The 23677-nt window shown below is 46.6% G+C and overlaps 1 protein-coding gene across 1 annotated transcript in view; it reads right to left on the bottom strand.

Annotated features, from left to right (window-relative positions):
- Positions 1 to 21463, bottom strand: part of TMEM178A (transmembrane protein 178A) — a 43730-nt gene extending 22267 nt beyond the window's left edge. The window contains exon 1 of the mRNA XM_081157275.1: positions 21001 to 21463. Coding sequence (XP_081013401.1) covers positions 21001 to 21400 — 400 coding nt within the window. The 5' untranslated portion in view covers positions 21401 to 21463. The remainder of the gene's footprint in view (positions 1 to 21000) is intronic.
- Positions 21464 to 23677: the final 2214 nt, after the last annotated feature.

The raw sequence follows: 23677 nt of genomic DNA, 5'->3' as shown, positions 1-23677 counted from the left end.
GGCTGGGGGTAGGGTGGGGGAGTGGTTAGCACCTACAGTGAAGCTAGGAAGGGAAAACTTTGCCCTTGACCAAGTGGAGCTGCCATCTCCTGATGGGCATCTCTCTGTGTGTGGGAAAGAGCCTCCCCTCACCCCAACTGCATACGCTGAACTGAAGTCCCCCATTCTTCCTCCTAGCAGAACTCACCCACCTAACCACATAGTTCACAGGCCAAATAACCATCAGGGGCTCAAGCCTGTCATACAAATGTACTTCTGGTCCAGTTCCAATGACAGCAGGAAGGGAGCTGGAATCCTCTTTCTGTTTACCACCTGTGCTTATGGCATCCAGACCTAACAAGTCCTTGCTGGGGGACAAAGAGAGCCCGAGATAACTTGCATGTAGTTCGGAGCTGTACTGAACGACCGTTCTCATTGCATCTTATCACACACACACCACCATCACCACCACCACCGACTCATTTCAGCCCACATCTCATCAGAACACGCCCACAAGATGTTTCCAGCCCTAATTTTACATCAAGCAGCATGAATGACACAGACAACTGGGCAGAAAAAAGAGAAAGTGCCAACAAGCAGTTTTACTAAGCATCACTTAAATCAGCTATTCAGGGATACAGCGCAAAGGCAGGCAGAGTTTAGCAGCATCACAAAAATTACAGGTTCACCAGCCCCCATCCACCTTGTGGGGCAGCAGCCTTGCCCCAGCTGCCCCTCTGGTGCCTCCCATCTGCTCCTGGCCCTACCCCCAGGCGCTGTGCCACCAGCTGAGCCCAGCACAGCACATTAGCATTCTTATCACTCCCCTCAACCCAAGGGGAAAAGCTTCCAGCTGCCTTGTACTTCAGCATCACCCTCGGCACCAGAAGCCTGAGCCTGTGCATAATTGACAAGGAATATGTTGATAAGAAATGGGACTGTTCCAAGTTTCTGAAGGATAACTAGGTAATTAAAAGAAAAAATCTAATTTAAGAAACTTCTGAAGAAATGCTTTTAAACTTCCTGGCAACATCCTTTATGGATTATTCTCTTTTCCTAGTGACTTTTGTTTTGCTTTCTTTGGTTTTCAAAGCCTAGGGCTAGATATCCGATGTTCCAGGGCATCCCACAGTCCTGGCCAACTCTGGGGGCAACTTAGAAAGCCCTGGACTAGAAGCAGAAAGACATCTCCATTTCCTTGCTGGGCTCAAGTACCCAAGTTTCCTGAAGTCTGAGCACCTGGTGACTGCTCAGGACTTACTTAGCACTGCGCCCTCTGAGGACCCCAGCCCTCCGGCCAGCAGCTGTCCCCGACCTGTGCAGAGCAATGCAGAAGGTCTCAGAGAGCGCCATTAATTACCAGGAGCGCAAATGTGCAGAGATGAAGTCAGCCTCTGCAGTGCTGTCTGCTTCTGGCTACACCATTTGGCTGCCTGGCTAGTTTAGGCCACACAACAAGCCAGCCAGCTGCCAAAACACATCCTGAGACATAAAAATGAACACATGGGACGCTACAACTGCACGCCAGGAGGTTCACCACCTCCTAACACACAGCCTGGACCAGAGTGTTCTTCATTCCACATCACCTCCCCATCCTGGAGGTTGGCTTACCATTAAATTATGGCCCTACCACCTGCTACCTGTATGAAATTCTCTGAGTCTTAGTTAATCTGAAAAATGGACTGGCAATATTAATTTCATATGACACTCCAAGGAGCATGAGAGACCAGGTGATCTTTATGCGTGATCACCTTCCGTCCACGCCTCCTGCGTCACCCCACTTGAACAAACTGGTCTCATCCAGCCCGATTTGTTGAAGAACTTATCTAACCTCAGTTATTGGACCTTGTGATTGTCCCCCAACCCAATCCCACCTACAAACTGAATGAAAATGAACGCAGACTGTGCTCTCAGAGAGTGTGGAGTCTGGTGAAGGCCAGCGGCATTGCTGAAATAATAGCCCTGGTAGATGTAAAATTACAACTCTGATGTAAAGGACACCACCGAACAGGAGGCGGTCCAAGAAGGCTGAGGTCCCTCGGATGCACAGGATTATCCTTGTGGGGCAGGAAGAAGGGCAGGTACAGGGCTGTGAAGAAGAGGACCTGTGGAACTGGGGTGCAGAGTGAGGGGGGTGTCAGGGAAGATGTCGCTAGAGGGGCAAGTGAGGGCTAGACCACAGAGGGCCTGAGGCAGGTTGAGACATGGTCTATATCTTGAGCCTCAGTGGAAGTCACCACAGATCGTGAGCTCGGAGAAGACATGATCAAAATTGATTTTTAAAAACAAACAAGCATAAAACCCTTCCCTCTTGCCCCAGCATGGAAAGCAGGTTGGAGAGGGCGGGAAGTCGTTTAAGTGATGGGGACCCAAGCAGACCACAACAGAACAGCCAGAGAGCCGGGTTCCCAGTGAGGGGGGTCAGAGAAGGCCTCGCGGAGTGAATTTGAAAACTGAGGCCGAGTCAGCCAGGTGCAGGGGCAGGAGGTGGTGGCGCAGGGAAGGAACAGGCATTCCAGACAGAACAGGACAGCGCAGGCCTGGGGGTAAGGAGGGTCTACAGGGCCCCCGGGCAGGAGGCCTGGTGCTGCTGGCATATCAAGTGTGAGAAGGCAAGTGGGCAGAATGAGCCCTAAGGGGGAGGCAGGCGGAGACCCAGCAGCAAGGGCTCCTTCCCCGACACCACAAGGCCTCACCCAGTAAGCGACCAGGAGCCACAGGAGGGCCAAAAAGGCCGACGGGGGATATGGGAGCTGGAAAAATGTGTTAACTAGAAGGCTATGCGTCCACAGTTAAAATATTATGCAGGTGATTAAATGATGAAAAATTGGAAAATTCTTTTGGCTTAATCCTAGAAACAAAGCAGCATATATCGTATTATCTCAAATAGGTGCTTGTGTATATATTTGCATGAAGACTGGATGAAAATAAGTCAAACTTCTAACAGGGTTATATAACTAAGTTGCAGGGTTACAGATGATTTTTGTTTTCTTCTTTGAAGTTTTCTGCATTTTCTACAATGAGTATGTGTTTATGAAAGTTCATAATTAGAAAAAAATTAAGATTTGAACTACATGAACTCAGCATGAATGGCCCTATCGAACTGACAGCGACAATTCACATTTTGGTAGTGCCTGATGTGTGGTGACCCTAAATCTTAAGCCACAAGAATAAATATCATTCTGTCTGTGTGCACAGAGAAGAAAATGAAAAACAGGGAAGCCAAATGATTCATTTAACATGACACAAAGGGCTAGAGGCAGAGCAGATAGGAACTAGGTGGATGCACGCGCTCCTCAGCTGGTTCGATTCCTTTTGCTGGGAAATTATTTGAACAGAAAGGATCATGCACAATCCAATAATTAAGATAGCCAAAATAATTAGAGACAACCCAACAGACCGCACGATTACCAGCCTAGATCAATAAAAAAGAAGTCAATCCACAGCCTTGAGTAAATAAGGCCACAGGCTACACTGCTACAGGGACTGTAATTCCAGAACCTTGAGCTCAATCATGACAGTGTTTTTCTAGAAGTGAGGAGGGGCCAGCATGAGAAGGGAAGGAAGCAGCAGTTGCTTCGGCCCCAGGCCTGCCCATCCTCATTCGGAGTGACTGTGTACAGAGAGGATAACCGTGGCACACCGCACTCCCAGGCCAGGAGCGGTGGTACGCACAGCCTTGCTTTTTAAATTACTGATCACTTCCCCTCATCTTCCCACCACCCTCAAGAGCTGCATAAACGCAATCCTGGATGAGGCTGCCCTACAGGTATTGGGCCCTCCTGGCTCCCTCTCGCCTGGGATGAGCTCCTGTCCCCCTCCTCGGCAGGGGAGCTGAGGTCCCAGGGTAGCACAAGGCCTGACTGCTTTCCTTCCATGTGTACCCAGGAAACACAGCAAAACTGCCCCACGGGAGCCTGGCCTATGAGACACTTATTTTTATTTATTTATTTTAAAACTTCAGAGAAGCGCAGAGAGAAACCCAGTGGTATTTTTATAGCCTAAGATACCATTCTCGGCTTTGTTCGATGGGTGAAGTGAGACTATGGGGAGGAAGAAAAGAGGAGGTAGGAGGCTTCCCAAAATTGCCAAGTTTGCAGATTAAACAAGTGCAAATTAGTCAGTGTCCAAATTTATGCTGAAATGGACAATACTGTATTTTGCAGGCCAATAAAGGGGCATTTACATGTAAATGCACAGAAAATGAATAACCAATTTACATTTTCTTAATCTATGGCAGCTAGCCCTGAGGATCAATAGGGTAACAATTAACTAGAAGTTCAGCGTCCGTGGTTCCAATTCTGCCTTGCAGCCAATCCCCCTGTATTGCTTTTTCTAAAGGAGGTAGTAATGGGCTGGCTGTGAACAGGGTGACTGAGTGGACGCCCTGCAAACGAGACCTGGCTGCGCCTGTCAGTCATCTGGACTCACTCCCAGACCCGCCCACCGGCCCTCCTGCTGACCCCTCTCTATTTCTGAGCCCTCCTGTAGTCCCTTAGGCTAAGTCATTCTTGCCCTGCTCTCACTCTCATTTTCTCTAGTAAAGACGGTCAGACTTGACATCATCGGGCAAATAGGAAGTGCCACCTACCTAGATGCTGTGCTTATTGCAACACAGAACACCCCAAAGGCCCCAGGCAATCACAAGTTTTGCTGCACAGAAAGGTAGGTTTTAGCCATCAGGAAAACTCACCCTTTACTTCCTGATGCTCTAAATAAATCATAAATGTAGTAATTTGGAAAACTGAGAAATCATGAAGTCCGACCTTCCACTTTTACAATGAGAAACTGAGCTCTAGAGAGGTTTAAATGACTTGCCAAGCTCCTGTCTGTAGCAGGAAGAGCCAGGGCCAGGCCTGCAGCTCCTGGTGCCCAGGGTCGCTCATGTCCCCCCACCCTACCACATGGACACGCGACCCTCTTATACAAATCACAATTACCAGCAGTTCCCATGTTATTCTCCATCACACGTGCTTAGTCAGGGAGCAGGGCTCTTTTTCCTCTTATTTTATTTTTTTAAATCCTCATTGGAGGATATTTTTTCCATTGCTTTTCAGAGAGAATGGAAGGAAGAGAGAGACAGAGAGAAATAGAAACATCGATGTGAAAGAGAAACATCGATTGGTTGCCTCCTGCAAGGGGATTGAGCCTGCAGCCAACGTACGTGCCCTTGACCAGAATCGAACCCGGGACCCTTCATTCCACAGGCCAACGCTCTAACCACTGAGCCAAACCAGCTAGGGCACCCCTTTTCCTCCTTGTAAAAACTGGTTTGAGTCATGTGGAAGACATGTGCTGTGTGCATTTAAGGTGCTTTTTCTTAAATTCCATGAGGATTACCCTCCTGGTCACGTGGCTACTCCAGAGTAATTTCACTTCCCTGGTTCATAATCTCCCAGGGATTTTGTAAGGCTCTTCCCTATTATTTCTGTTTGTAAAAGGAAACAAACAAAATCCCTAGAGAATGAAGAAACTTTCTAAGAAATATATTCCAAACCCAGAGACCAAAGTTAAGACCATTATGTGACAGCTCTCCTCTCTTTTATCATGGACTTGCCCCATCACTGATCAGTGTAGGTTAGTTAACCTTCTTTGAACAGATTTCTATCCTTTCTCTTAGATAATCTTCCTAGTGAGTCGTCCAGGTGACCAAAACGCTAATGCCAGGCAAAGGGGAGGTGACATTCTCAATACCCTGACCCTACACAGTCTGTCTCCTGAGAGTCACGCTCTTGCCCTCTCCGTAAGAACCAGCCGGACCCTGATGGGAATGATGCTGACTTGTCTACCTAATCTCTGCTTCGTGTGGAAGGATTTAAGTAAAAACAACTGGCCCTATCAAGCATTAGAAGTTTACCAACAGATCTACCATTATAATCATTACCACGGATGACTAAAAACGTTACCTGGCCAGGGGCGGGGAACACCGGGCCCGCGGGCCGTATATGGCCCACAAAATCATTTGGTCTGGCCCTGCCAAGGCCTCACCAAAGAGAAGCAGTTCCAGCCATCACATTAGAGATGAGTTAATTAAATGTTTGACCAAATGTAGCAGGCTAATTTTTACGTTGATAATTTTGTATGGCCTGCGAATGATGCTATAAATATCCAAATGGCCCTTCGCAGAAAAAGGTTCCCCATCCCTGGATAGCTTTTCCTCCACATAAAGGAGGAAATTTGGGGTCAAGAAAGTCATAGCATGTTCAAATCTTCTGAATAGGGCTTTCAATGAAATTAACTATTATGCCAATTACCCTATGTGGCAAGCCACCTAAAATATCATTTAAGGAAAGAAAGAAACTTAAATTAATAATCAAGATTCATAATACAAATTAAATTAAAGTGATCAAATATAACTTTTAATGGATTATTACATTCAGAAAGCACACCTCTAAAACTTTTGAACAAAATGAAGCGTAACACATAATTGTAGACTTCTCATTTACTTCATGTAGGTTATGCATATTAAATACTCTTACGAAGGAAAGAAGGAATAAACCTAGAATTTTTTTTCTATAGTAATAAAAAAAGTATACGGTTTCTTTCTTTCATTACAATCTTTTCAAAACTTCTTCAAAGAAATTTAAAACGAGCAAGTAAGGCAAAATTTATACTGTGTGATTTCCTAAAGTGTGCTCCATTTTGGTCTCTGCTGTAAACTCTAACTCCAGTTCCTAAAACTAGATATAGCTTATCATCACTGATGCCCTGTGAAATCATCTAAAAAGAAAGAATTATACAGTTGATTCCTTCCAACCAAACGGCAAATGTTGCTCCCACAGAAGAGAATTCCTGGAATAATGCAGAGCCCTTTGAAACCCTCAGGAAATGACAAAGCAAATTAGCCATAAGAAATCATGTCACATTTAAAAGGGCAAAGGAAAGACATGTGGGTGAACAATTTGGAAACAGGAAAGTGCTCTCCAACTTGGATTGTGCTCATGCTTACCTGCTCCTAGAGAGAACTGACCTTTTCTCTCCTTACACTTTGCTGAGTTAATTAAGCTGCTGTTTTCTGGGAATCCTATAATTATAGCCAGTTAATGCTGCCAGAGACCCAACAGGTTACACAGATCCAAACTCTCTATTTACAAATGAGAAAATGAAGAGCTGGAGAGAGGAGGTGACTTGCCCAAGGTCACATAGCTAGTTAATAGCAGAAGGAAGGAGATGCCCCAAGTCTGCTGATTTCTGACACCTCAGTAAACTGCAAAATAAACTTGCTGGGAGGGAGACCACTTCAGAATGGCAGGAAAGCCACGGTCTCCTGGAGAGCTAGCTCTGCTTGAAGAGCCCGAAGAGCACTCTTGCTCCCCATGTGACTCTCCAGGCTTTCTGCGCACAGGAGCCTCCCTAGAAACAAGGCTGACGCAGCAGAACAGCTCCGCGAAGGCCCGAGCAGAGGCTTGCAGCGATGCATCCCAGTGGTTCTGCTTTCTGGCCAAAGGAAGTATGTCACTGGTCCTGCAAGTTTTATTGAAAATAAACAATATTTACTATGTCAAAACTGCACATGGAAATACTTAGAATGAACGTGACGAAACATCGCCTATGTATTGAGTTCCTAGTATTTGAAAACCACCCGACTAGGGCTAGTGAGAGAACAGACAGGAAGAGTTCCCTCGAGGTAGGGGCTTCCTATGGAGATAAACAGAAAGACAGGAAAGCCTCAGTGACAGCAGAACCCTTTAGTTAAGGATTTAGGACACGGTGTGAGGAAAATCCCCCATTAAGAAGCACTTGGTTAATTCTACACTGATTTTCTGAATGCCTCAAAACTAAAAGCATACCATAAGTGTTTTTTTACTTCTACTGTAATTGCTACTTTTTTTTCAAATGCCAGTTACTTAGTCTTCTTTGAATTAATTTTTAATGCCCTAGTCTTTGAAAACTGAGAATAATTCTCTTCTCCTTGCCCGTGAATTGAACCAAAAGCTGAAGTGGGTGAGAAGAAAAGGGACCAGATATGACTGCGAGCTGAATCAACCCAATGTAATTTTTTCAACAGCCATTCTATAGAAAGATAGCCATGTGTCAGAGACTGGCATCTGTCCCTGGCCGTAAGGTAGGGAGGAAAATGGACACGAAAACCAACCACAACACAACGCACAAAGTACTGCAATAGGAGTATATGTAAGGCACACAGGATCCCAGCTAATAAAGCAATTAATTCTGCAGGGAATGAAGGGCTAAGGAGAGAGGCAAGGACATTCAGACAGACTAACACAAAGCTCTCAAGGAAGAGTGCCCAGATGGACAAGGGGGTGGGGATTCCAGGCAGAGGAAGGAGGACACACGGTGACACCGAGTGAAGGGCATTGCTTTGAGGGAATGGCCAGTGGGCTGGTGCAGCCTGATCCTAGAGCTCATGGAGAGTGGCTGGGCTATATAATCAGAAAGGGGGCTACAGCCACGCAGGGAAGGCTCTTTAATAACCTGCTGAGAAGCTTAGACGTGTAGCTTTGGGCAGTGGGAAGCCATTAGAGATTTTTTTTGTTTTTCCCCTTTTATCCATTTTAAAGTGTACAATTCAATTTTTTTTTCGTACATTGTGCAGCCATTCCCACTATCTATTTTCAGAACATTTTTATCAGCCCAAAAGGAAGCCCTGTGCCCATGAGGCAGTCCCTTCCCATTCCCCCCTCCTCGTTTTCCGTCTCTGGTTGGCCTAGCCTGGATATATCACCTATAAATGGAATCTTACAATGCGTGGCCTTTTGTCTGGCTTCTTTCACTTAGCATGTTTCCAAGGTCCATCCATGTTGTAGCATGCGTCAGCACATCATTCCTTTCCACGGCCGAATACTGTTCCATTAGGTGGATGTGCTACATTGGGTTTATCCTTTCCTCGGCTGATGGACGTTTGGGTTGAATCCACCTTTGGGCTAATGTGAATAGTGACGCTGTGAACATTCATGTAGATATTGTTTGAGTTTCTGTTTTCAGTTCTTCTGGGTATATCCCTAGGGATGGAATTGCTGGATCATTTGGTAATTCTTTGTTTAGCTTATTGAGGAAACCATCAGATAGATTTGTAACCAAAGGAAAGGTCTGATTGTATTTTAGGAAAGTAAATGTAGCTAATAGATACTGAAGAAATAAGGTCCCACAGAGATGGTGCCCCAAAGATCCACCACAGTTGCTTATTTGCTCCTCCCTCTTTCCTTTCTTTCCTGCCTGCTATCTTGTTTTTTTTTCTTGTGTGTTTTTTTTGTTTTGTTTTCTTTTTCTGTTTGAACCTTCAAATTGGCATGCAATCTGGTGGCCCAAATATATGTCCACCCACACACCTTGTGGTTCTATACCATCTTCTGAGGTTTCTGTGCTAAAATCCTGCTTGCTCAGCCCATCTGCAGCGGTTTAGATTGTTTTCTTGCTTTGATATCCCTGCTCTAAAGAGGTATCAAGCTTTAATAAATAGGCCTCTCAGTTTCTAACGAGAGGTGCGAGAGAAGCACAGCAATCCCATCAGGAAACATGAGGCGCCCTGGACTGGTGGGACATGAACATTCCCGCTGACACGTCTGGGGCTCATCTCAATGCCCTCTGCCTCCATCCCACTGCTCCAAATCCAGAATCACACACTGCTCAACAACCACTTTCTCAGGTGGCCTTCCAGGTTTGTAATTTCGAAAACAAACCATTCTTCACAGAAATTTCAAGTATTGTTCAAGCCCAATACAGACACAAGTAAAGTGGCTTTTCTTCAAACTAGAATTGGTTAGTTTCTCAAATTTTGAATATGTGCTTCTATCCACATACCAGGACACAGGGAATAGCAAAGAGTGATTTGCTAATTTTCTTTCTCAAAGAAAGAAAATTGTTACAGTTATAGGTGCACTTGGAAGTTGTAATGATGGTCGCTCAGTCAAGGGATGGGAATGAAATGTGGTATTGTCACTGTTGTTTTCCTACAAAAAGTTAAAACAAGTCATGTTGTGGGGTAGACAGATCTTTATAAGCTGGCTTGGGGGTCAGGGGAATGAGGCCTGTTCAGGGTAATGATCTCCGTGAAGCTGTCCCTGGAGTGCACTGCACCTCCCGGGGTGGGAGGGGACGCGGGCTGCGCCCCTGGGAAGCACCGAGACCCTGAGCTCGCCAAACCAGTGCGTCTTGAAGTTACAGTAACTGCACCATCAACTCTTAGAGTACATCAATATCCCTTAAAATGGACGATTTTGAACATTTTACATTCCATTTAAATTTAAAAGTACAACTATAAATAAGCCTCCTTAGAAACAACCATGCAGTCTCTGGGTCACTAGAGATTAAAGAGTCACAAAAGCAAAGCACAGGACTTCCAGGGAACTTCATGTGCCCGTGAAGGGTAGCAGATACGCCACCCCAAAACAGGCGACTTTGACATAAGGATGACTGTGAGCTGAAGGCAACCGAGAAGTAGTACAAAAAGCAATCTGTCCCACTCCTACTTGGCTAAACGCAGAACATGAATTTGTAAAAGTGCCCACCTCCCCTCTCTGAACCCCAGACCCCGACCAGCCCGGAGACGGTACCAGGGAAACCTACATAAAAACACTGCTGAAATTCATCCCTACCTACCATTAGTTTTCCCCATACATTCGCCTTCCCACAACGTGGCAGCCTAGACACTCAAAGTCCTTTTCGTTTGTCTTGTCGCTTCTCTACAAACCTACTGGTCTTTTGTGAAGATGCTACACAAGCCCAAGCTTTGACCACCTCTCCGAGTTACTCATCTCTGAGTGCTCCCACCTGCAGTCTTGTTTTTCTCTTGCTAATCCGTCTTTTGTCAGGCTAATGTGTAGTGTCCCAGCCAGGCAACCTAGGAGTAGAGAGGGAAAAAGATGTTTTTCTTTCCTAGATGGGGCAGGATGTGGAGACAGCAGTAAACCTCGGCAGTCAGCCGGGAGGACAGGGCTGCCCCGGGGCCTCGTGCACACTGGCCCTGCCGCCTCAGCTCCCAGAAGCCGGGTTTTGCTCAGGAATCAGGCAGCCGAGCGTCCTGCGGAGAAGGCCCTTCCCCAGCACCAGGAGGCAGCCCACGGGTCTGAGGGAATTAGGGTGATTCCACTCCACTTGCCAGGGACTGGCTTGGGAACGGTCATGGGACATCATTCTGACCAATGAGACCCGTGCGACGTCCGCTGGGAGACTTTTGGGGAATTACATTTATTGTAAAAAAGGTTCACAAAAAAACCCAGCATGGCCTGTCTGGCTCCCGAGCCTTTGAGCTGTTGCTGAGCGAGGCAGGGGCTCGTGGCACTGCTGTGAACAGCAAGGGACAAGCCTGGAGGCAAATCACTATGTTAGGACGGCTGAAGCCCAACAGCATGGACTCTTTTTTTTTTTTTTTTAAATCCTCACCCGAGAATATTTTTTCCACTGATTTTCAGAAAGAGTGGAAGGGAGAGAGAGACATCGATGTGAGAGACACATCAACTGGTTGCCTTCCACACTCAGGGATCAAGGCTGCAACTGAGGTAAGTGCCCTTGGCTGGAATCGAACCCAGGACCCTTCAGTCCATGGGCCGACACTCTAACCACTAAGCCAAACTGGCCAGGGCAACAGCAGTGAATCTTTAATCAGCCCTGGAACAGGCTTCCTCTAGATTTCTTGTTATGGGAGATAACGCATGTTCCTTGTAGCTTAGGCCATTTTTATTTGGGTTTTCTGTTACTTGGCCCTAAAAGATCCTTAACTGATAAACTCACCCACATGAGCGAATAAATGTTTATCAAGAACTTTATTAGTTACATTTAAAAAAATTAGACCCAAAACCCAAATTATAATGTTTCATACCTAATCAGAAATACTGCTGTACCTGACCTTTCCAGAAATAATAACAACTCCAGAAAACTACATATATAGAATATTTGCCCCAGGGTGGGGCAGGAAGAAAACAAGCCTGCCATTTTAACCTGCAAATAGAACTAAGAGTGCTAAAACAAGAGCTCTGTGGTATTTTAGAAATAAAAACATGCTCTAAAAGAACATCCATGCCACAAATTTCCAAAATGAAAATCTGAGGCCTATTAGTAAGAAGCATTCAATTTCCCCCATGGCATAATCAAAGCATTACTGCAGAATCATCTGTACCCGTGGTTTAGAGAATAGGGAACTACTCTGTTTAATGCCTCTCAGGGGCTCTCAGACAGTTATTTCAATAATTCTGTCACATTTGGAGAGCATACAAAACTGTGACCTTTTATGATTTCTCCTATCATTAAAATAAAAGTTTCCCAAATCAGGTGTGTTGGGATCAGAAGGCTAACAGGTACTAAGTTATTTATATAGCTCCCAATTTCCCAAATCAATGGTACCTGGGGATGACTTTGGGTTCTGAAGCACCCATGCTCACAATACACATCAGTTCCCCTTACAACCCCTACCCCTAAAAAATGCACAATCTGAAAAAAGTCCCCGTCCACACTGCCAATCAGACCGCTGTCTCTAAGCTTCTCCGTATAAGATGAAAGGGCCACCCCTGTCCAAATGATAGATTCTGTTTTATAAATTAAAATCGGGTAAGGATCACTGCTCTACGTTCCTTTCAGCTACATGAATCTTTGATTCTACATGTGCTTGCCTATTTCCTCCTACCAATTTGAGTTTCTTTCAGAAAGAAAAAGTAACCCTGGAGAAAAACAAGGGAAGAATTATAACATGACTTTGATGTTTCTTTGGTGGACATCTTCTGGCTGGATTTTATCTTTCACTGCTGAATAGTAAACAGTTTCCTGTGTCTTTTGTTTTGTTTGTTTCAAACACCTGAACAAAAAGATAGCATTTCTCAGAAACGTTCCTGTTAGTAGTCGTTGTTTTTCCATCACTTTTTAGTTCAGCTTACCTCTTATTTTGCTAGTACTTGTTAGTTTTAGGTTCCTTCAACCAATACCCCCGCTGTCTGTATTTCTAAATTTTATTTTAGAGAGAGAAAGGGGAGGGAGGGAGGCAGAGAAAGAGAGAGAGAGAGAGGCACTGATTTGTTGTTCCACTTATTTATGTATTCATTGGTTGTCTCTCGTATGTGCCCTGGCCTGGAATCGAACCCACATCCTTGACGTACCGACATGACGGCTCTAATCAGCTGAGCTACCTGGCCAGGCCTACCCCCACTGTCTGAACACCAAAGTTTTCCTACAATATGTTAGATGCTAAGGATTAAATTCCCTGGGATATCAATGGCATAAAACAAATCTTGAGCTCCAGTTGGCCTAGACTCAGTTATTCCCACTGACCATTATATCTTTGGTTTCCTCCCCAAAGATCAGGATAACTTCACTGAGTACCATTTAACAGGGTGCATATATTTAAAATTCCATGACAACTGCGCTCATGACTATAAGCAGCTTTCAAAATTGTGAGAACTTAATGGCATTCAAACTCAAATGAGCCAACAGCCCTCTGCCACCTACTCACACCCCCTTCCTCTCTGCTCCAGGCGGGGAAGGGGAAGCACAGCCTCGGGGGACAAGGCGGACAGAGGACCCTGTTCTTCTCTAAGCAGCCTCTTGTTTTCAAAAGCATTTCTTTTCCAACACTCAGTAGTAACATTTGTTGGCTGATTGTTGAGTGAAGCAAATGCTCACATCCCCTACACCAAAAAAAATTCCTTAAATTGTAGCCAAAAGAGATCCAAGTCAAGTATAACCTCCCACCCTTCATTCCCCTCACCCTGCCTGTTCCGCTGTCACAGATCCTAAGCCTGCAAATCAATGCTTATTGGCAAGGCAGACGGGCGCATCAGTGTTAATTTGCCATTGAGACACCGGCTCTACTGCTCTAAAGGGACAGTGAAGCCTCCTGGAATTACCTATACACTTGCGTTTCCAGAATCTCTTCCCTGTCTCCCGCCTAGTGTCAAATAACTTGGGAGAACCAAAAGGGAACATATTATATCCTTTACGTCCTTCAAGGACGAATGAGTTGATTGATTTTTATACCAATGAACAAAATATTAAGAAGTCTAAACACTGGGGGCATCCAGCAAGTTATAGAAAATAATTCAGTGTGTTCTCAGTAATTCAAATAATGGGAACTAAAATATGGTTTGCACTGTTCCCCTTTTTTCACTTGCTAATGAATTCCCTGATGGGTGTCCCCATGACATTATTGTTTGGTCTGCAATCAGCTTATCTGGCTGAGCTACAAGGAAGATGGAGTGCAGATGCAATTTCCCGTCACTCCGCAGCAAACAAAGGCTGTCAGCTTCATGCGGCTCTCTCATGCTCCAAGTTCAGCTACTTCCTTTTAGTTAAAACTTGCTATAAAACAGATTAATCACTGCAATCACTTTTAACCACAGGGAAACACTATAAGAGAGCAAAAAAAATAAACTGTCGTGAATTTTACCAGGTTTTCTATTTACAAATCCCTTTATTTTGATAACAATCTTTACAACCAGTTGTGAAAAGCTTTAGACAATATCAACGATGTGATGTTTTTTAAAATAATAACTGTAGAAAAAAACAATTTTTTTAAACTAAAATGATCTTATCTGAATTGCCTCCAAAATACCAAAATAGGCATGTTTGCCGTTTGTATTATTTGCCAATCCCCCAGTTTGGTTGTCTTCAGCTATTTCCTTCCATTTCACTAGTTGTTTTTGCAAGGGGGAGGGAGCTGAAGAGGATGACATAATCTGATTATTTCTATTCTTTTCAACCAGCAAAAAAATACAAGAAAAAGAGCCCCAGACGTTCACACAATTGAGTATTAAAGAGGGACAGTGGAATCGCCCTGAAGGAAAGGTGGGCAGGGAAAGGTGGGCTCCGGGAGACAGCCCATCTGAGGTCACTGCTTGCTTGGTAGAGGTCACAGATCAGTAATCTGGGGTATGCTGCAGGCGGATTCAAAGATGGAAGGAGAGTTCATTCTTGGTAACCTGGGAAAACCCTATGACCAGCCCAAATTCCTTCAACGTTCCTACTCCTCCTGGTCTCCCACTTTGCACTGACATTGGAAGTCTTGGTCATTCCCTCAGTGGAATGTAACATCCAGATGCTCCCCCAACAAAAGCCTATCTTCTGTGGCAATCAAGAACACTTGCAATTATAAGCAGTCTGCCTGATGGGGCTTGAGGGCTCTCTTTGAGCTTTGAAGAAGAAAAATCAGTAGCTAAGGAAAAAAACCACAGCAACTTGGGTATAATTGGATGTGAACTTTCTATGACATAAAAAAACTCATCTTTTTTTTTGCCCCTCAAGGCCATTGCTAAGTGTTACCCATGAAACATGGTGGAAACAAATGTCATTGATTCTGGCAATTTCAATCACAAACCACTTAAAGCAACATTTCCTTTTGTGTTTATACATTACGTTTAAAAGACAATTCTTGTATTCAGATAAAGAATGGAAGCAAGTGTTTTTGAGGACACAATGGCAAGTAAGAATTTAATTTCTGGTCAACATAACCTTCAGGAGTGGTAGCAACAGAATGTGTTGAAACACAGAATATCAACTTGGGTATGGTGAGCCTCAAACCACTGTGGGACAACACTACAAGTCTAATCATTAGAGCTGTGTAGGACGAGCTGGCAGCTGTTTAACTAAAAAGGGCCCATTTAATTCTGTGTCTAATGTCAGAAATGATACAGACATAAAATGCAGCTTCTCTCCCCTGTGCGAGATGGATGTGTGTGATGTAACAGTGCACTGGGAGACCCACTATAAATCTCAGCCATGAGAGGAAAACTCACTTCTTCCTCTGCTTGGATGAGAAACTTGGCTCTTCTGATGAGCAGGGAGAGAAGCCGTCTTCAAAGTGGAGTGTGTACGTGCTGGGGGGTACACAGCAATCCTTTGGAATGTGGGGTGAAATAGCTGAACTTCCATTTATACCTATTTATGACCACATCCCTTCAAAATGTGCTTTTGTCTGTGTTTTATGATGTCTCTCTTAGCACAGTCCGTGCACATGATTTAAAATGACTACATACAGCCCTAGCTGGTTTGGCTCGGTGGTTAGAGCATCGCCCTCGGACTGAAGGGTCTCGGGTTCAATTCTAGTCAAGGGGGGATCGATCCCCAGCCTGGTCGGGGTGCGTGTAGGAGGTAACCAATCAATGTGTCTCTCTAACGTCGATGTTTCTCTCCCTCTCTCTCCCCCTTCCAGTCTCTCTGAAAAACAATGGAAAAAATATCCTCCAGTGAGGATTTAAAAAAAAGAAGAAGAATTATAAATTATACAGGGTAATGTTCAAAATAATTTAGGAGGCCACTTGCCTTAAGAAGTAAAGAAAGAAAAAGGAAATCTTAATGATATCTCCAGCACCCCCACAATGGAAGAATCCCTTTGTCAGCAGCAGCTTCTGGTCCAAGAGAAGGTCAGAGAACAGTATGTGAACTCAGAAAGGAGAAACAGCGCTGGCTTCTCAGCTTTCCCAGATATATCTGCTCTTGGAAGATAATTATTCCAACACAAATGATACTTTGGTCTACAAATGTGCTGAAGAAGATCATCAATCTATTTGTGTGTCAGGTAGAACTTGGTGGGTCCTGTACAGACTATTAATTTCATGGAAAACAAGCAACAGGGGAAACAGATAAATCATTAGCAGAGTGAAGAGCGGACCCAGTGAATTCCTACCAATTCTCTTACTTTCTTTTTCTTGCAGAGAGCAAAATGACAAAGTATTTATGTCCCACTGTCTTTGATATCTCTGTTTATCTCATTAGAGGAAAAATGCTTCTGAAACCACAAGGACATGTTTTATTTCAAGTTTCAAGAATTCAATCCCAAAAGATTTATACAAGTTAACATCAGGCATACAGAATTACAATTTCACATTTCTGAAATTCTATCACTTTAAAGTTCATAAAAACAAAACACTACAGCATTAATTTTCCTTTCATTTATTGCAGGCAATATGTAATATTAGAATTTGAATTACACAAATAAGGCACATAGATTTGAAAAGTAATGTTAATTGTTTTAATGAAATTTTTTAATTAAAAAATCTTAAAAAGTCAAATTAAGGCTGGTAAAAACAGTTGGAACTTTTGATATAATTTCAATGACAGATTCCTAATCAAAATTAATTTCTCCAAAGTTCTACATAATGTATTCACCAGTCTCATCAATGTTTATCTATTAAAGTCAATGTTTTCAGTAACTGAAAGAAGCATTATATAATGTTTCCAACTGAGTCTCTTTCCATCTGTCCTCTTATTTTACTGTTTATCCAGTAGTTTAAACATAAGAATTGCACTTGGAACAGAATGGCTGAGCGTCCCCCAAAGGGTACAGGGCTCCATCATTCTGCACTGTATCTTCTGTCATTTGCCTACCAATGCTCGCAGCCCTCCCAAAGTGCTCGTCCCATAACCTACAATAGCAGTTACTAAATAATCCACTAGAAAATAACTCCACTACTTGATATAAACTCTATGAGGGCAGGCATTTTTTCATTCCTGTATCTTCTATGCCTACAACAATTCCTGACATTCAATATATATTTGTTAAGTAAATAAATTGAGTAAATGAATAAATGAAATAAATATCATCAGTCCCATTGTACAGATTAACTAAGACTCAGAGAATTTCATAAAGGTAGCAGATGGTAGGGCCATAATTTAATGTGAAGCCAACCTCCAGAATGGGGAGGTGATGTGGAACAAAGAACCTAGCTTTAGTCACCTCCTCTCATGTCCTGGGCTCCTTATACAATCCACACCACCTTCCTACCTTTCTGCCTTTCTGTGATTTTGATATATAAAGGCGTCTTTCAAACCCCTGACAGCTCCAGTAGCACTGAGGGGCTGAAGCTCCAAAGTCCATTCTCTCAAGTTCCTACCACTAGGCTCCCTCAACCTTTCTACCCTTTCTTGCTGAGTGGAAGACAACTTTATTGGCATACTGATCAGAGACAGTCCTTACTTTGAACAGCAAAGCTTCCTTAGCACCAAAAGTCAGCCTGGTAGGAGTAGCAAAGGGCTCTAGTCTTGCTTCTTTATGGGTTTATCAATACCTTCACCTCCATTCTCACTGAAGATCCTGGGTGAAGGTCCGATCTAGACCCTCGAGGGTCACTCTGGGCTAGAAGGAACAGGAATCATAACGAAAGGCTAACAATCAGAATCTGACGATTTTCCCCAACTACTTGTCCCACTGAGATCAATGCTTTTCTGGCTCATGTGATTTCTCTCAAATAGATTAAGACTATAGAGTCTACACATTTCCTTTCTAATCTCTCGCTGTCCACAATGACTGTATCCTCTACATCTCTCAAAAATACTTGCCTCCAACAAGAGGAAATGCAACCAAGTCCAATTGTGAGACTGTTTTCCATACTATCAATTCTACCTTTTCCTCTGCAGTGTTCACCCACCTCCTGGCTTTGCCCTCTAAATCCAAATGAGGAAAGGCTGACCTCTTTTCCTCTCCAGAGCTCACTAAATATGCCAGGTGGCTCTTGAAGCCCTTTTCCACCCCTCCCCCCTCTCCCATCTGAGTCTACTTTTCTCCATTTCCTACCATTAAACTTTCTAAATGTTAGGACTCATAAACAAGGTAATTCAGAGAAGAAAGTAAGAATGGAACTCGGGATCATAGTTATTCAATTTTTTAATTGGATGTGATGTCAATTTCTAAGTACATATGACTCATTTTAAAAATTCATAGCACAGACACTAATGTCAGGTGTAAAAACAAAAGGTAATAATGTTTACCTAATACGGGTGCCAAAATCATCTGTTTGAGAAAGGAAAATTACAGCAACATTTTCCTTTCTCAAATTATTCATAGAGTTTTAAAGCTATTCATTTTATCCATTCACTGCACAGGTGAAACTGAGATCCAGAAGACTTAGGTAACTAGCCCAAGTTGGGTTAGTAGCAATGCTGAAAGTACATGAGGCATTTCTGGCCATCTCCCAAACAACGGATTATGATTGTATAGTGTACTGATGTCTGTCATTTTCTCCAAACTCCTCATGTCTTAATAATGCCAGCTCATTAACTTCCCAGGAAGCTAAATTTACATTGTTATTATTACGACAATGATAGACTTCAGAACTACAAAACTCCCTAAAGAACAGATAGCCTTCTTAATCCTATAGACAGGAAACTGAAGGCCAAGGAGGCCTGGCCACCTGTTGGACGCTAAATTGCAATTTAGCAGCAGAGCTAGCAATGGAGCTGCATAAAGGATTAGCTAAACACCATCAACACTATAAACCGGAGATTGTTTTCATCTAAAACAATCATACCTAGAGCAATAAAATTCTTTTAAAGTATACAAATTCTGTCTTATGAAAGTACTAGGCGATACAACCATTTGTCGGAAAGATGGTAGAAGAAGGGAGTTTGAACAACGGGTGGGAGGTTGGAGTCAACCACCTCTGAAGTCCCTTCTGTCTCTAGGATTATTTGATTCTGGACTGACCCGGAGGGGGCACCTCAGGAAGCCAGGGCACCCGCAGAGGCGAGGAATGTGCAGTGTCCTGCAGGGGCCCCTCTCCTGCGGTTGGGTGGGACTCTGCCCTGATGTTTCAGGCATTACTCTCTATTCAATTTCCATGCAACCAAATACTCTAGGCATAGAAAGAGTGTAAGGAAATGCAGCTCTGTCATTTCCAAAGACAGACTGCGCTGCTTAGCTTTCTAAATTGCCTTGCCTAAATGAGCATTCCATAACTGCGCTTCCAAATCCAGCTTTTACAGTTTGTTCCTGCGCTGCGCTACTACCAGAATTAATTATGCAGCATCTTCATGAAGAGAAATCAGATTTGGATGCGCGTTAGGAGAGGAAAGAAAGGGGTGCACTTCCCAGAGGAAGGTTACCGCATGTGATCCCCTCGAAAGCTCTGGAGCCCTCCTGTGAACAGTGAACAGGCGGGTTCGGATGGCAGTCCCCAGCTGAGCTGGCCACAGGGAGGAGGCGGCCGACACACTTGAGAAATGAGGAAGGTGCCAACTAACAGGACTCTGAAGGCCAAAATACAGTTAACCCCCTCCTTTCGAAGCAATTCCACTCCAAACTGGAATTCAAGTCTGTTCATCTGTTTTCCTGAATGGCTACTAAATACTAAAATGTACTGATTTTAGACTTTTTCTTTTTTTGCTAGTCCAAGAGAAAGAAGGTTTATTTTTTTGTATCTCAAAAACTGTTATATGCTATTAAGGCCGGAGCTCTGAAAGTTAGAAAGGAGCTTCCCCAACGAGTCTGTCACATTGGATATTTTTACATCAGTGAGACTATTTTTTAAAATCCCACTATTCGGTGACACGCGTGGGGCGCGGGTGTTGCAGAGATCTCAGAAGAGCAATCGGACGCTCGGCAGCTCGGTGCCGAATTACAGGACCCCGCCGGGCGGGGCAGCCTCGCTACAATGTAGCGCAGCCGCGGCGGGCGCGGACCCGGAGCTCCGCTCTCGGGTGGGCAGCGTCCTCCTCTCCCCGAGGGTCCGGCCGCCGAGCGCGCTGTCGGCTCCCAGCCGGGCAGAGCGTGGGCGCCCGCGCCGCGCCGCCGAGGCCGGGGTGCGCGCGAGGTGGGACCCTCAGAGCCCTGCCCTTGGGAGGAAGGCCCCCCGGCCGCCTCGGCTCCCCGCCCGCCCGCCCGCCCGCCGGCCGCCACAGCGCTTCCCCTGCCACCAGCCTCAGCTCAGTGCAGGCAAAGGCCCCTCTCCGCCTCTAGCGAGGCTGCACCACTTTCCGTCCGAAGGTATCTCCAGGAGGAGAGCGCAACTTGCGGGAGGGAGCCCACTGGGGGCCCCGTGGGAGCGGCTCCAGGAGAAGCGACCCGCGCGGTCCAGGTGGGGCAGGGGCACCCAGCCGGCGGGGGACAGAGGGGGGCGGGGGGCTAACGCAGCCTTGAGGGGAGCGGGGAAGGGGAGCAGGTGGGGAGGGAAGGGGAGAGTCGTGGAACGGAATTAGCGCGAGAGAGGGAGGAAGGAGGGACGGGAGAGAGGAGGCAGAAGGGCAGAGGGAGGCAGCGGGGGGCGGGGAGGGACTCGGGGCGCCGCGGGGGGCGGCCGGGGCCGGCGCGCTGGGAGCCGCGGCTGCGCTGCCCCGCGGGCCCGGGGCGCAGGGCGCGCCGCTCACCTTTCAGGACGAGGGTGTCGATGTCGCGGTCGATGCCCAGGAAGTAGCACTTCCTCCAGAGGCCCGCGTAGGTGGCGAAGAGCGGGCGGCCGCACTCGGCGTCCAGCCCGCCGAGCCCCAGCAGCGAGCGCCAGGACTCGGGGTCCGCGCGCCCGCGGCCGCCCGGCAGCAGCCGGCGCCCCAGGGGGGGCGAGTCCCGCAGCGGCAGGTGCGACAGCGGCATCAGGCGGCTCTTCTGGTCCGGCGGCTCGGCGCCCGCGCGGCTGCGCTCGCAGCTCTCCTTGTGGCGCCGGGGGTCGGTCTCGTACCAGTGGTCGGTGAAGATGGCCGTGACCAGCAGCCCCAGGGAGCAGAGGCCGAGGCCCAGGCTGAGCGCCGTGACCAGCGCCCGCGGCTCCATGCCCGCCGCCGGGCTCGCGCCGCCAGACACAATGCGCCCGCCTCGCGCCGCGCCGCGCTCCCTCCGCCCGCACCCGCCCCGCCCGCGGCCTCCGCCGGCGCGGGCCGCCCGCCCCCCTCCCCGCCCCCCGCCCCGTCTCCCGCCGCCCGCGCCACCCGCGCTTCCTCGCCCCTCCTCCGGCCCCGCCGCGCTCCCCGCCCCCGCCGCGCTCAGCCCCCGCCGCGGGGTCCCGCCGTCGGCCCCGCTCTCCCGCGACCCCTCCCTGCGGTCCCGCTCGCCGCCGCACTTTTCCCGCTCTCGCCCTCTCCCGCGACCCCGTCCCTACTTCCCCCTGACTTTTGCTCAACTCTCCCCCTCTCTCCCCGCTCACTTGTCCCCGTCTCCCGGCCCCGTGTCCCTCCCCGTCCCCGCCCCGGGCTCGCCCGCACACCGCCTCCCGCCCTCCGCCCTCCGACGGCGGCGAAAGCGGCCGCCGGCCTGACTCAGTCTCGCCACCTGCCCAGCTCGCTGCGGGTCCGTGGCCCGCCTCGCCCCAGGAGCGAGCCCCTCCCGGCGGGCAGCGAGGTGGCGTCTAACTCGGTATCTCGACCGGGCCGAAGACCCTCCCCCCCGCCGCCCCGGCCCGCGAGCTCCGAGTTCTCTGCTCCAGCCCGTCTCCTGGAAGAAAAAGGCACGGGCGTCCCTGGAGCCACGGCCAGTGGCCGGAGAGCTTCCCCCAGCTCACTGGGGCCGGCTCAGGGATGGACTCGGGCCGGCTCAGAGATGGACTCGGGCCCCCCCAGAGATGGACTCGGGCCCCCCCAGAGATGGACTGCTTCCCTGGGGGACCATCTCCACCCCCGCCAGAGGGACGTCCTCCCGGGATTCCCAGAAGGGCACAGGATCAGTGCGCCCTTGCAATGGCACCTGCTGTGAGGCGATTATTGCCTTTGAATAAAGAAAGCCCCCCCCCAATGAATCAAAGTAATGATTTTTCTCCTGGGCGGGTTTCTTGCGTGGGCTGGGAGGGTCCACAGCAAAGCAACACTGCCCACCGAAGTCAGCATGCCAGCTCCCTGGTGTTCTTCCCGGTGCCCAGCAGTCACGGATGTCAACCCTGGGAACGGCAGGCAGGCTCACCCTTTCCAAAATGAGGCGATGGCAGGACACAGGGTAGGAAGAGTCCACTGCTGATGCTGTGTGTTCTTGCAACACAGGTGCGACACCCTTGTGCCACTTAGTGCCTTGGGGCCATGTCAGAGAAAGAAAACCATGCTGCATGAGTCCGGGGATGCCAGTGCTTTGTGTTCTTATGCTATGAAATATTAATGACCAAGAGATTATGAGGCATTCATTAGATGCTAAATGTCATTACGCCACGATTTAATGAGACTTATTAATTAGTGCCCTGCATCAATTGGTATTAATGTGATTTATATATTTTCTCTGGAATGACATCTGTAAAGGTGGTCTAAGGATCTTGCTCAGATTTATTTTCATTGCTGTTTCATTGCTGTGCTCAGTATCTGCAGGGGGTAGATTTCCAATGAAGACGTGTACCCCTTCTGAGCTGTTCAGTTCACAGATAGATCACTTAAGCAAATCTTTCAGTCATATCGGACCCCTGTGCCCATTTCTGCTGACCTGACAATGTGAATTATTGGTTGGATTTTCTCACAGCTTCAGCAAGATCTATGGTAAGCTCCAGTCTAATTAAGGAAGACAAAGAATTATAATCTTAGTGCTCCTCTCACCTATAAGCTTTCCCTTAAAAGGAAATGCTAAGCTCATCAAAGGCGTCTTATCTGGACTTTACACAAAAATGATGAGACTTAGAAGCTTCCTTTTATTTATACTTGATAATATGTGTAAAATCCTAGATCTTTATGGATACGCAGAGAGAACACCTTTAACAGTTGACATCTGAAATTCACACAAGTTGTCATGGGTCCTTTTATTTTTTGAAATGCCTCTTGAGATAAAGTGATTACAAACCTTTAGCAAGTCTTCCCTTTTCAAACACTGATGTTCTACAGGAAAGAAATTTTCCAACACATTTCAGAGTCACCTGATTATCTTTACACAATAACCCTGCCCCCAATTAGAGTAGACAAAAGGAAACCTCTTTTTCAGGCATAGCTGATGAACTTAAAAGAACATAATGTTCTACTTCACTTTCCCAGCCAGAACCCTTGGATCATAACCTCCCTGGAAAGCAGCATTATCCTCGAAGTCCAATATGTCTATGTTTAAAACCAGTCTCAGCGTATAATCCAAAAGTTACTATATGATGAATTA

The sequence above is a fragment of the Miniopterus schreibersii genome (assembly GCF_964146895.1).
Source record: "Miniopterus schreibersii genome assembly, chromosome: 13".
In the NCBI taxonomy this organism is placed as follows: Eukaryota; Metazoa; Chordata; class Mammalia; order Chiroptera; family Miniopteridae; genus Miniopterus; species Miniopterus schreibersii.
The sequence above is the reverse complement of the archived record's forward strand: the minus strand, read 5'-3'. Positions and strand labels throughout refer to the sequence as shown.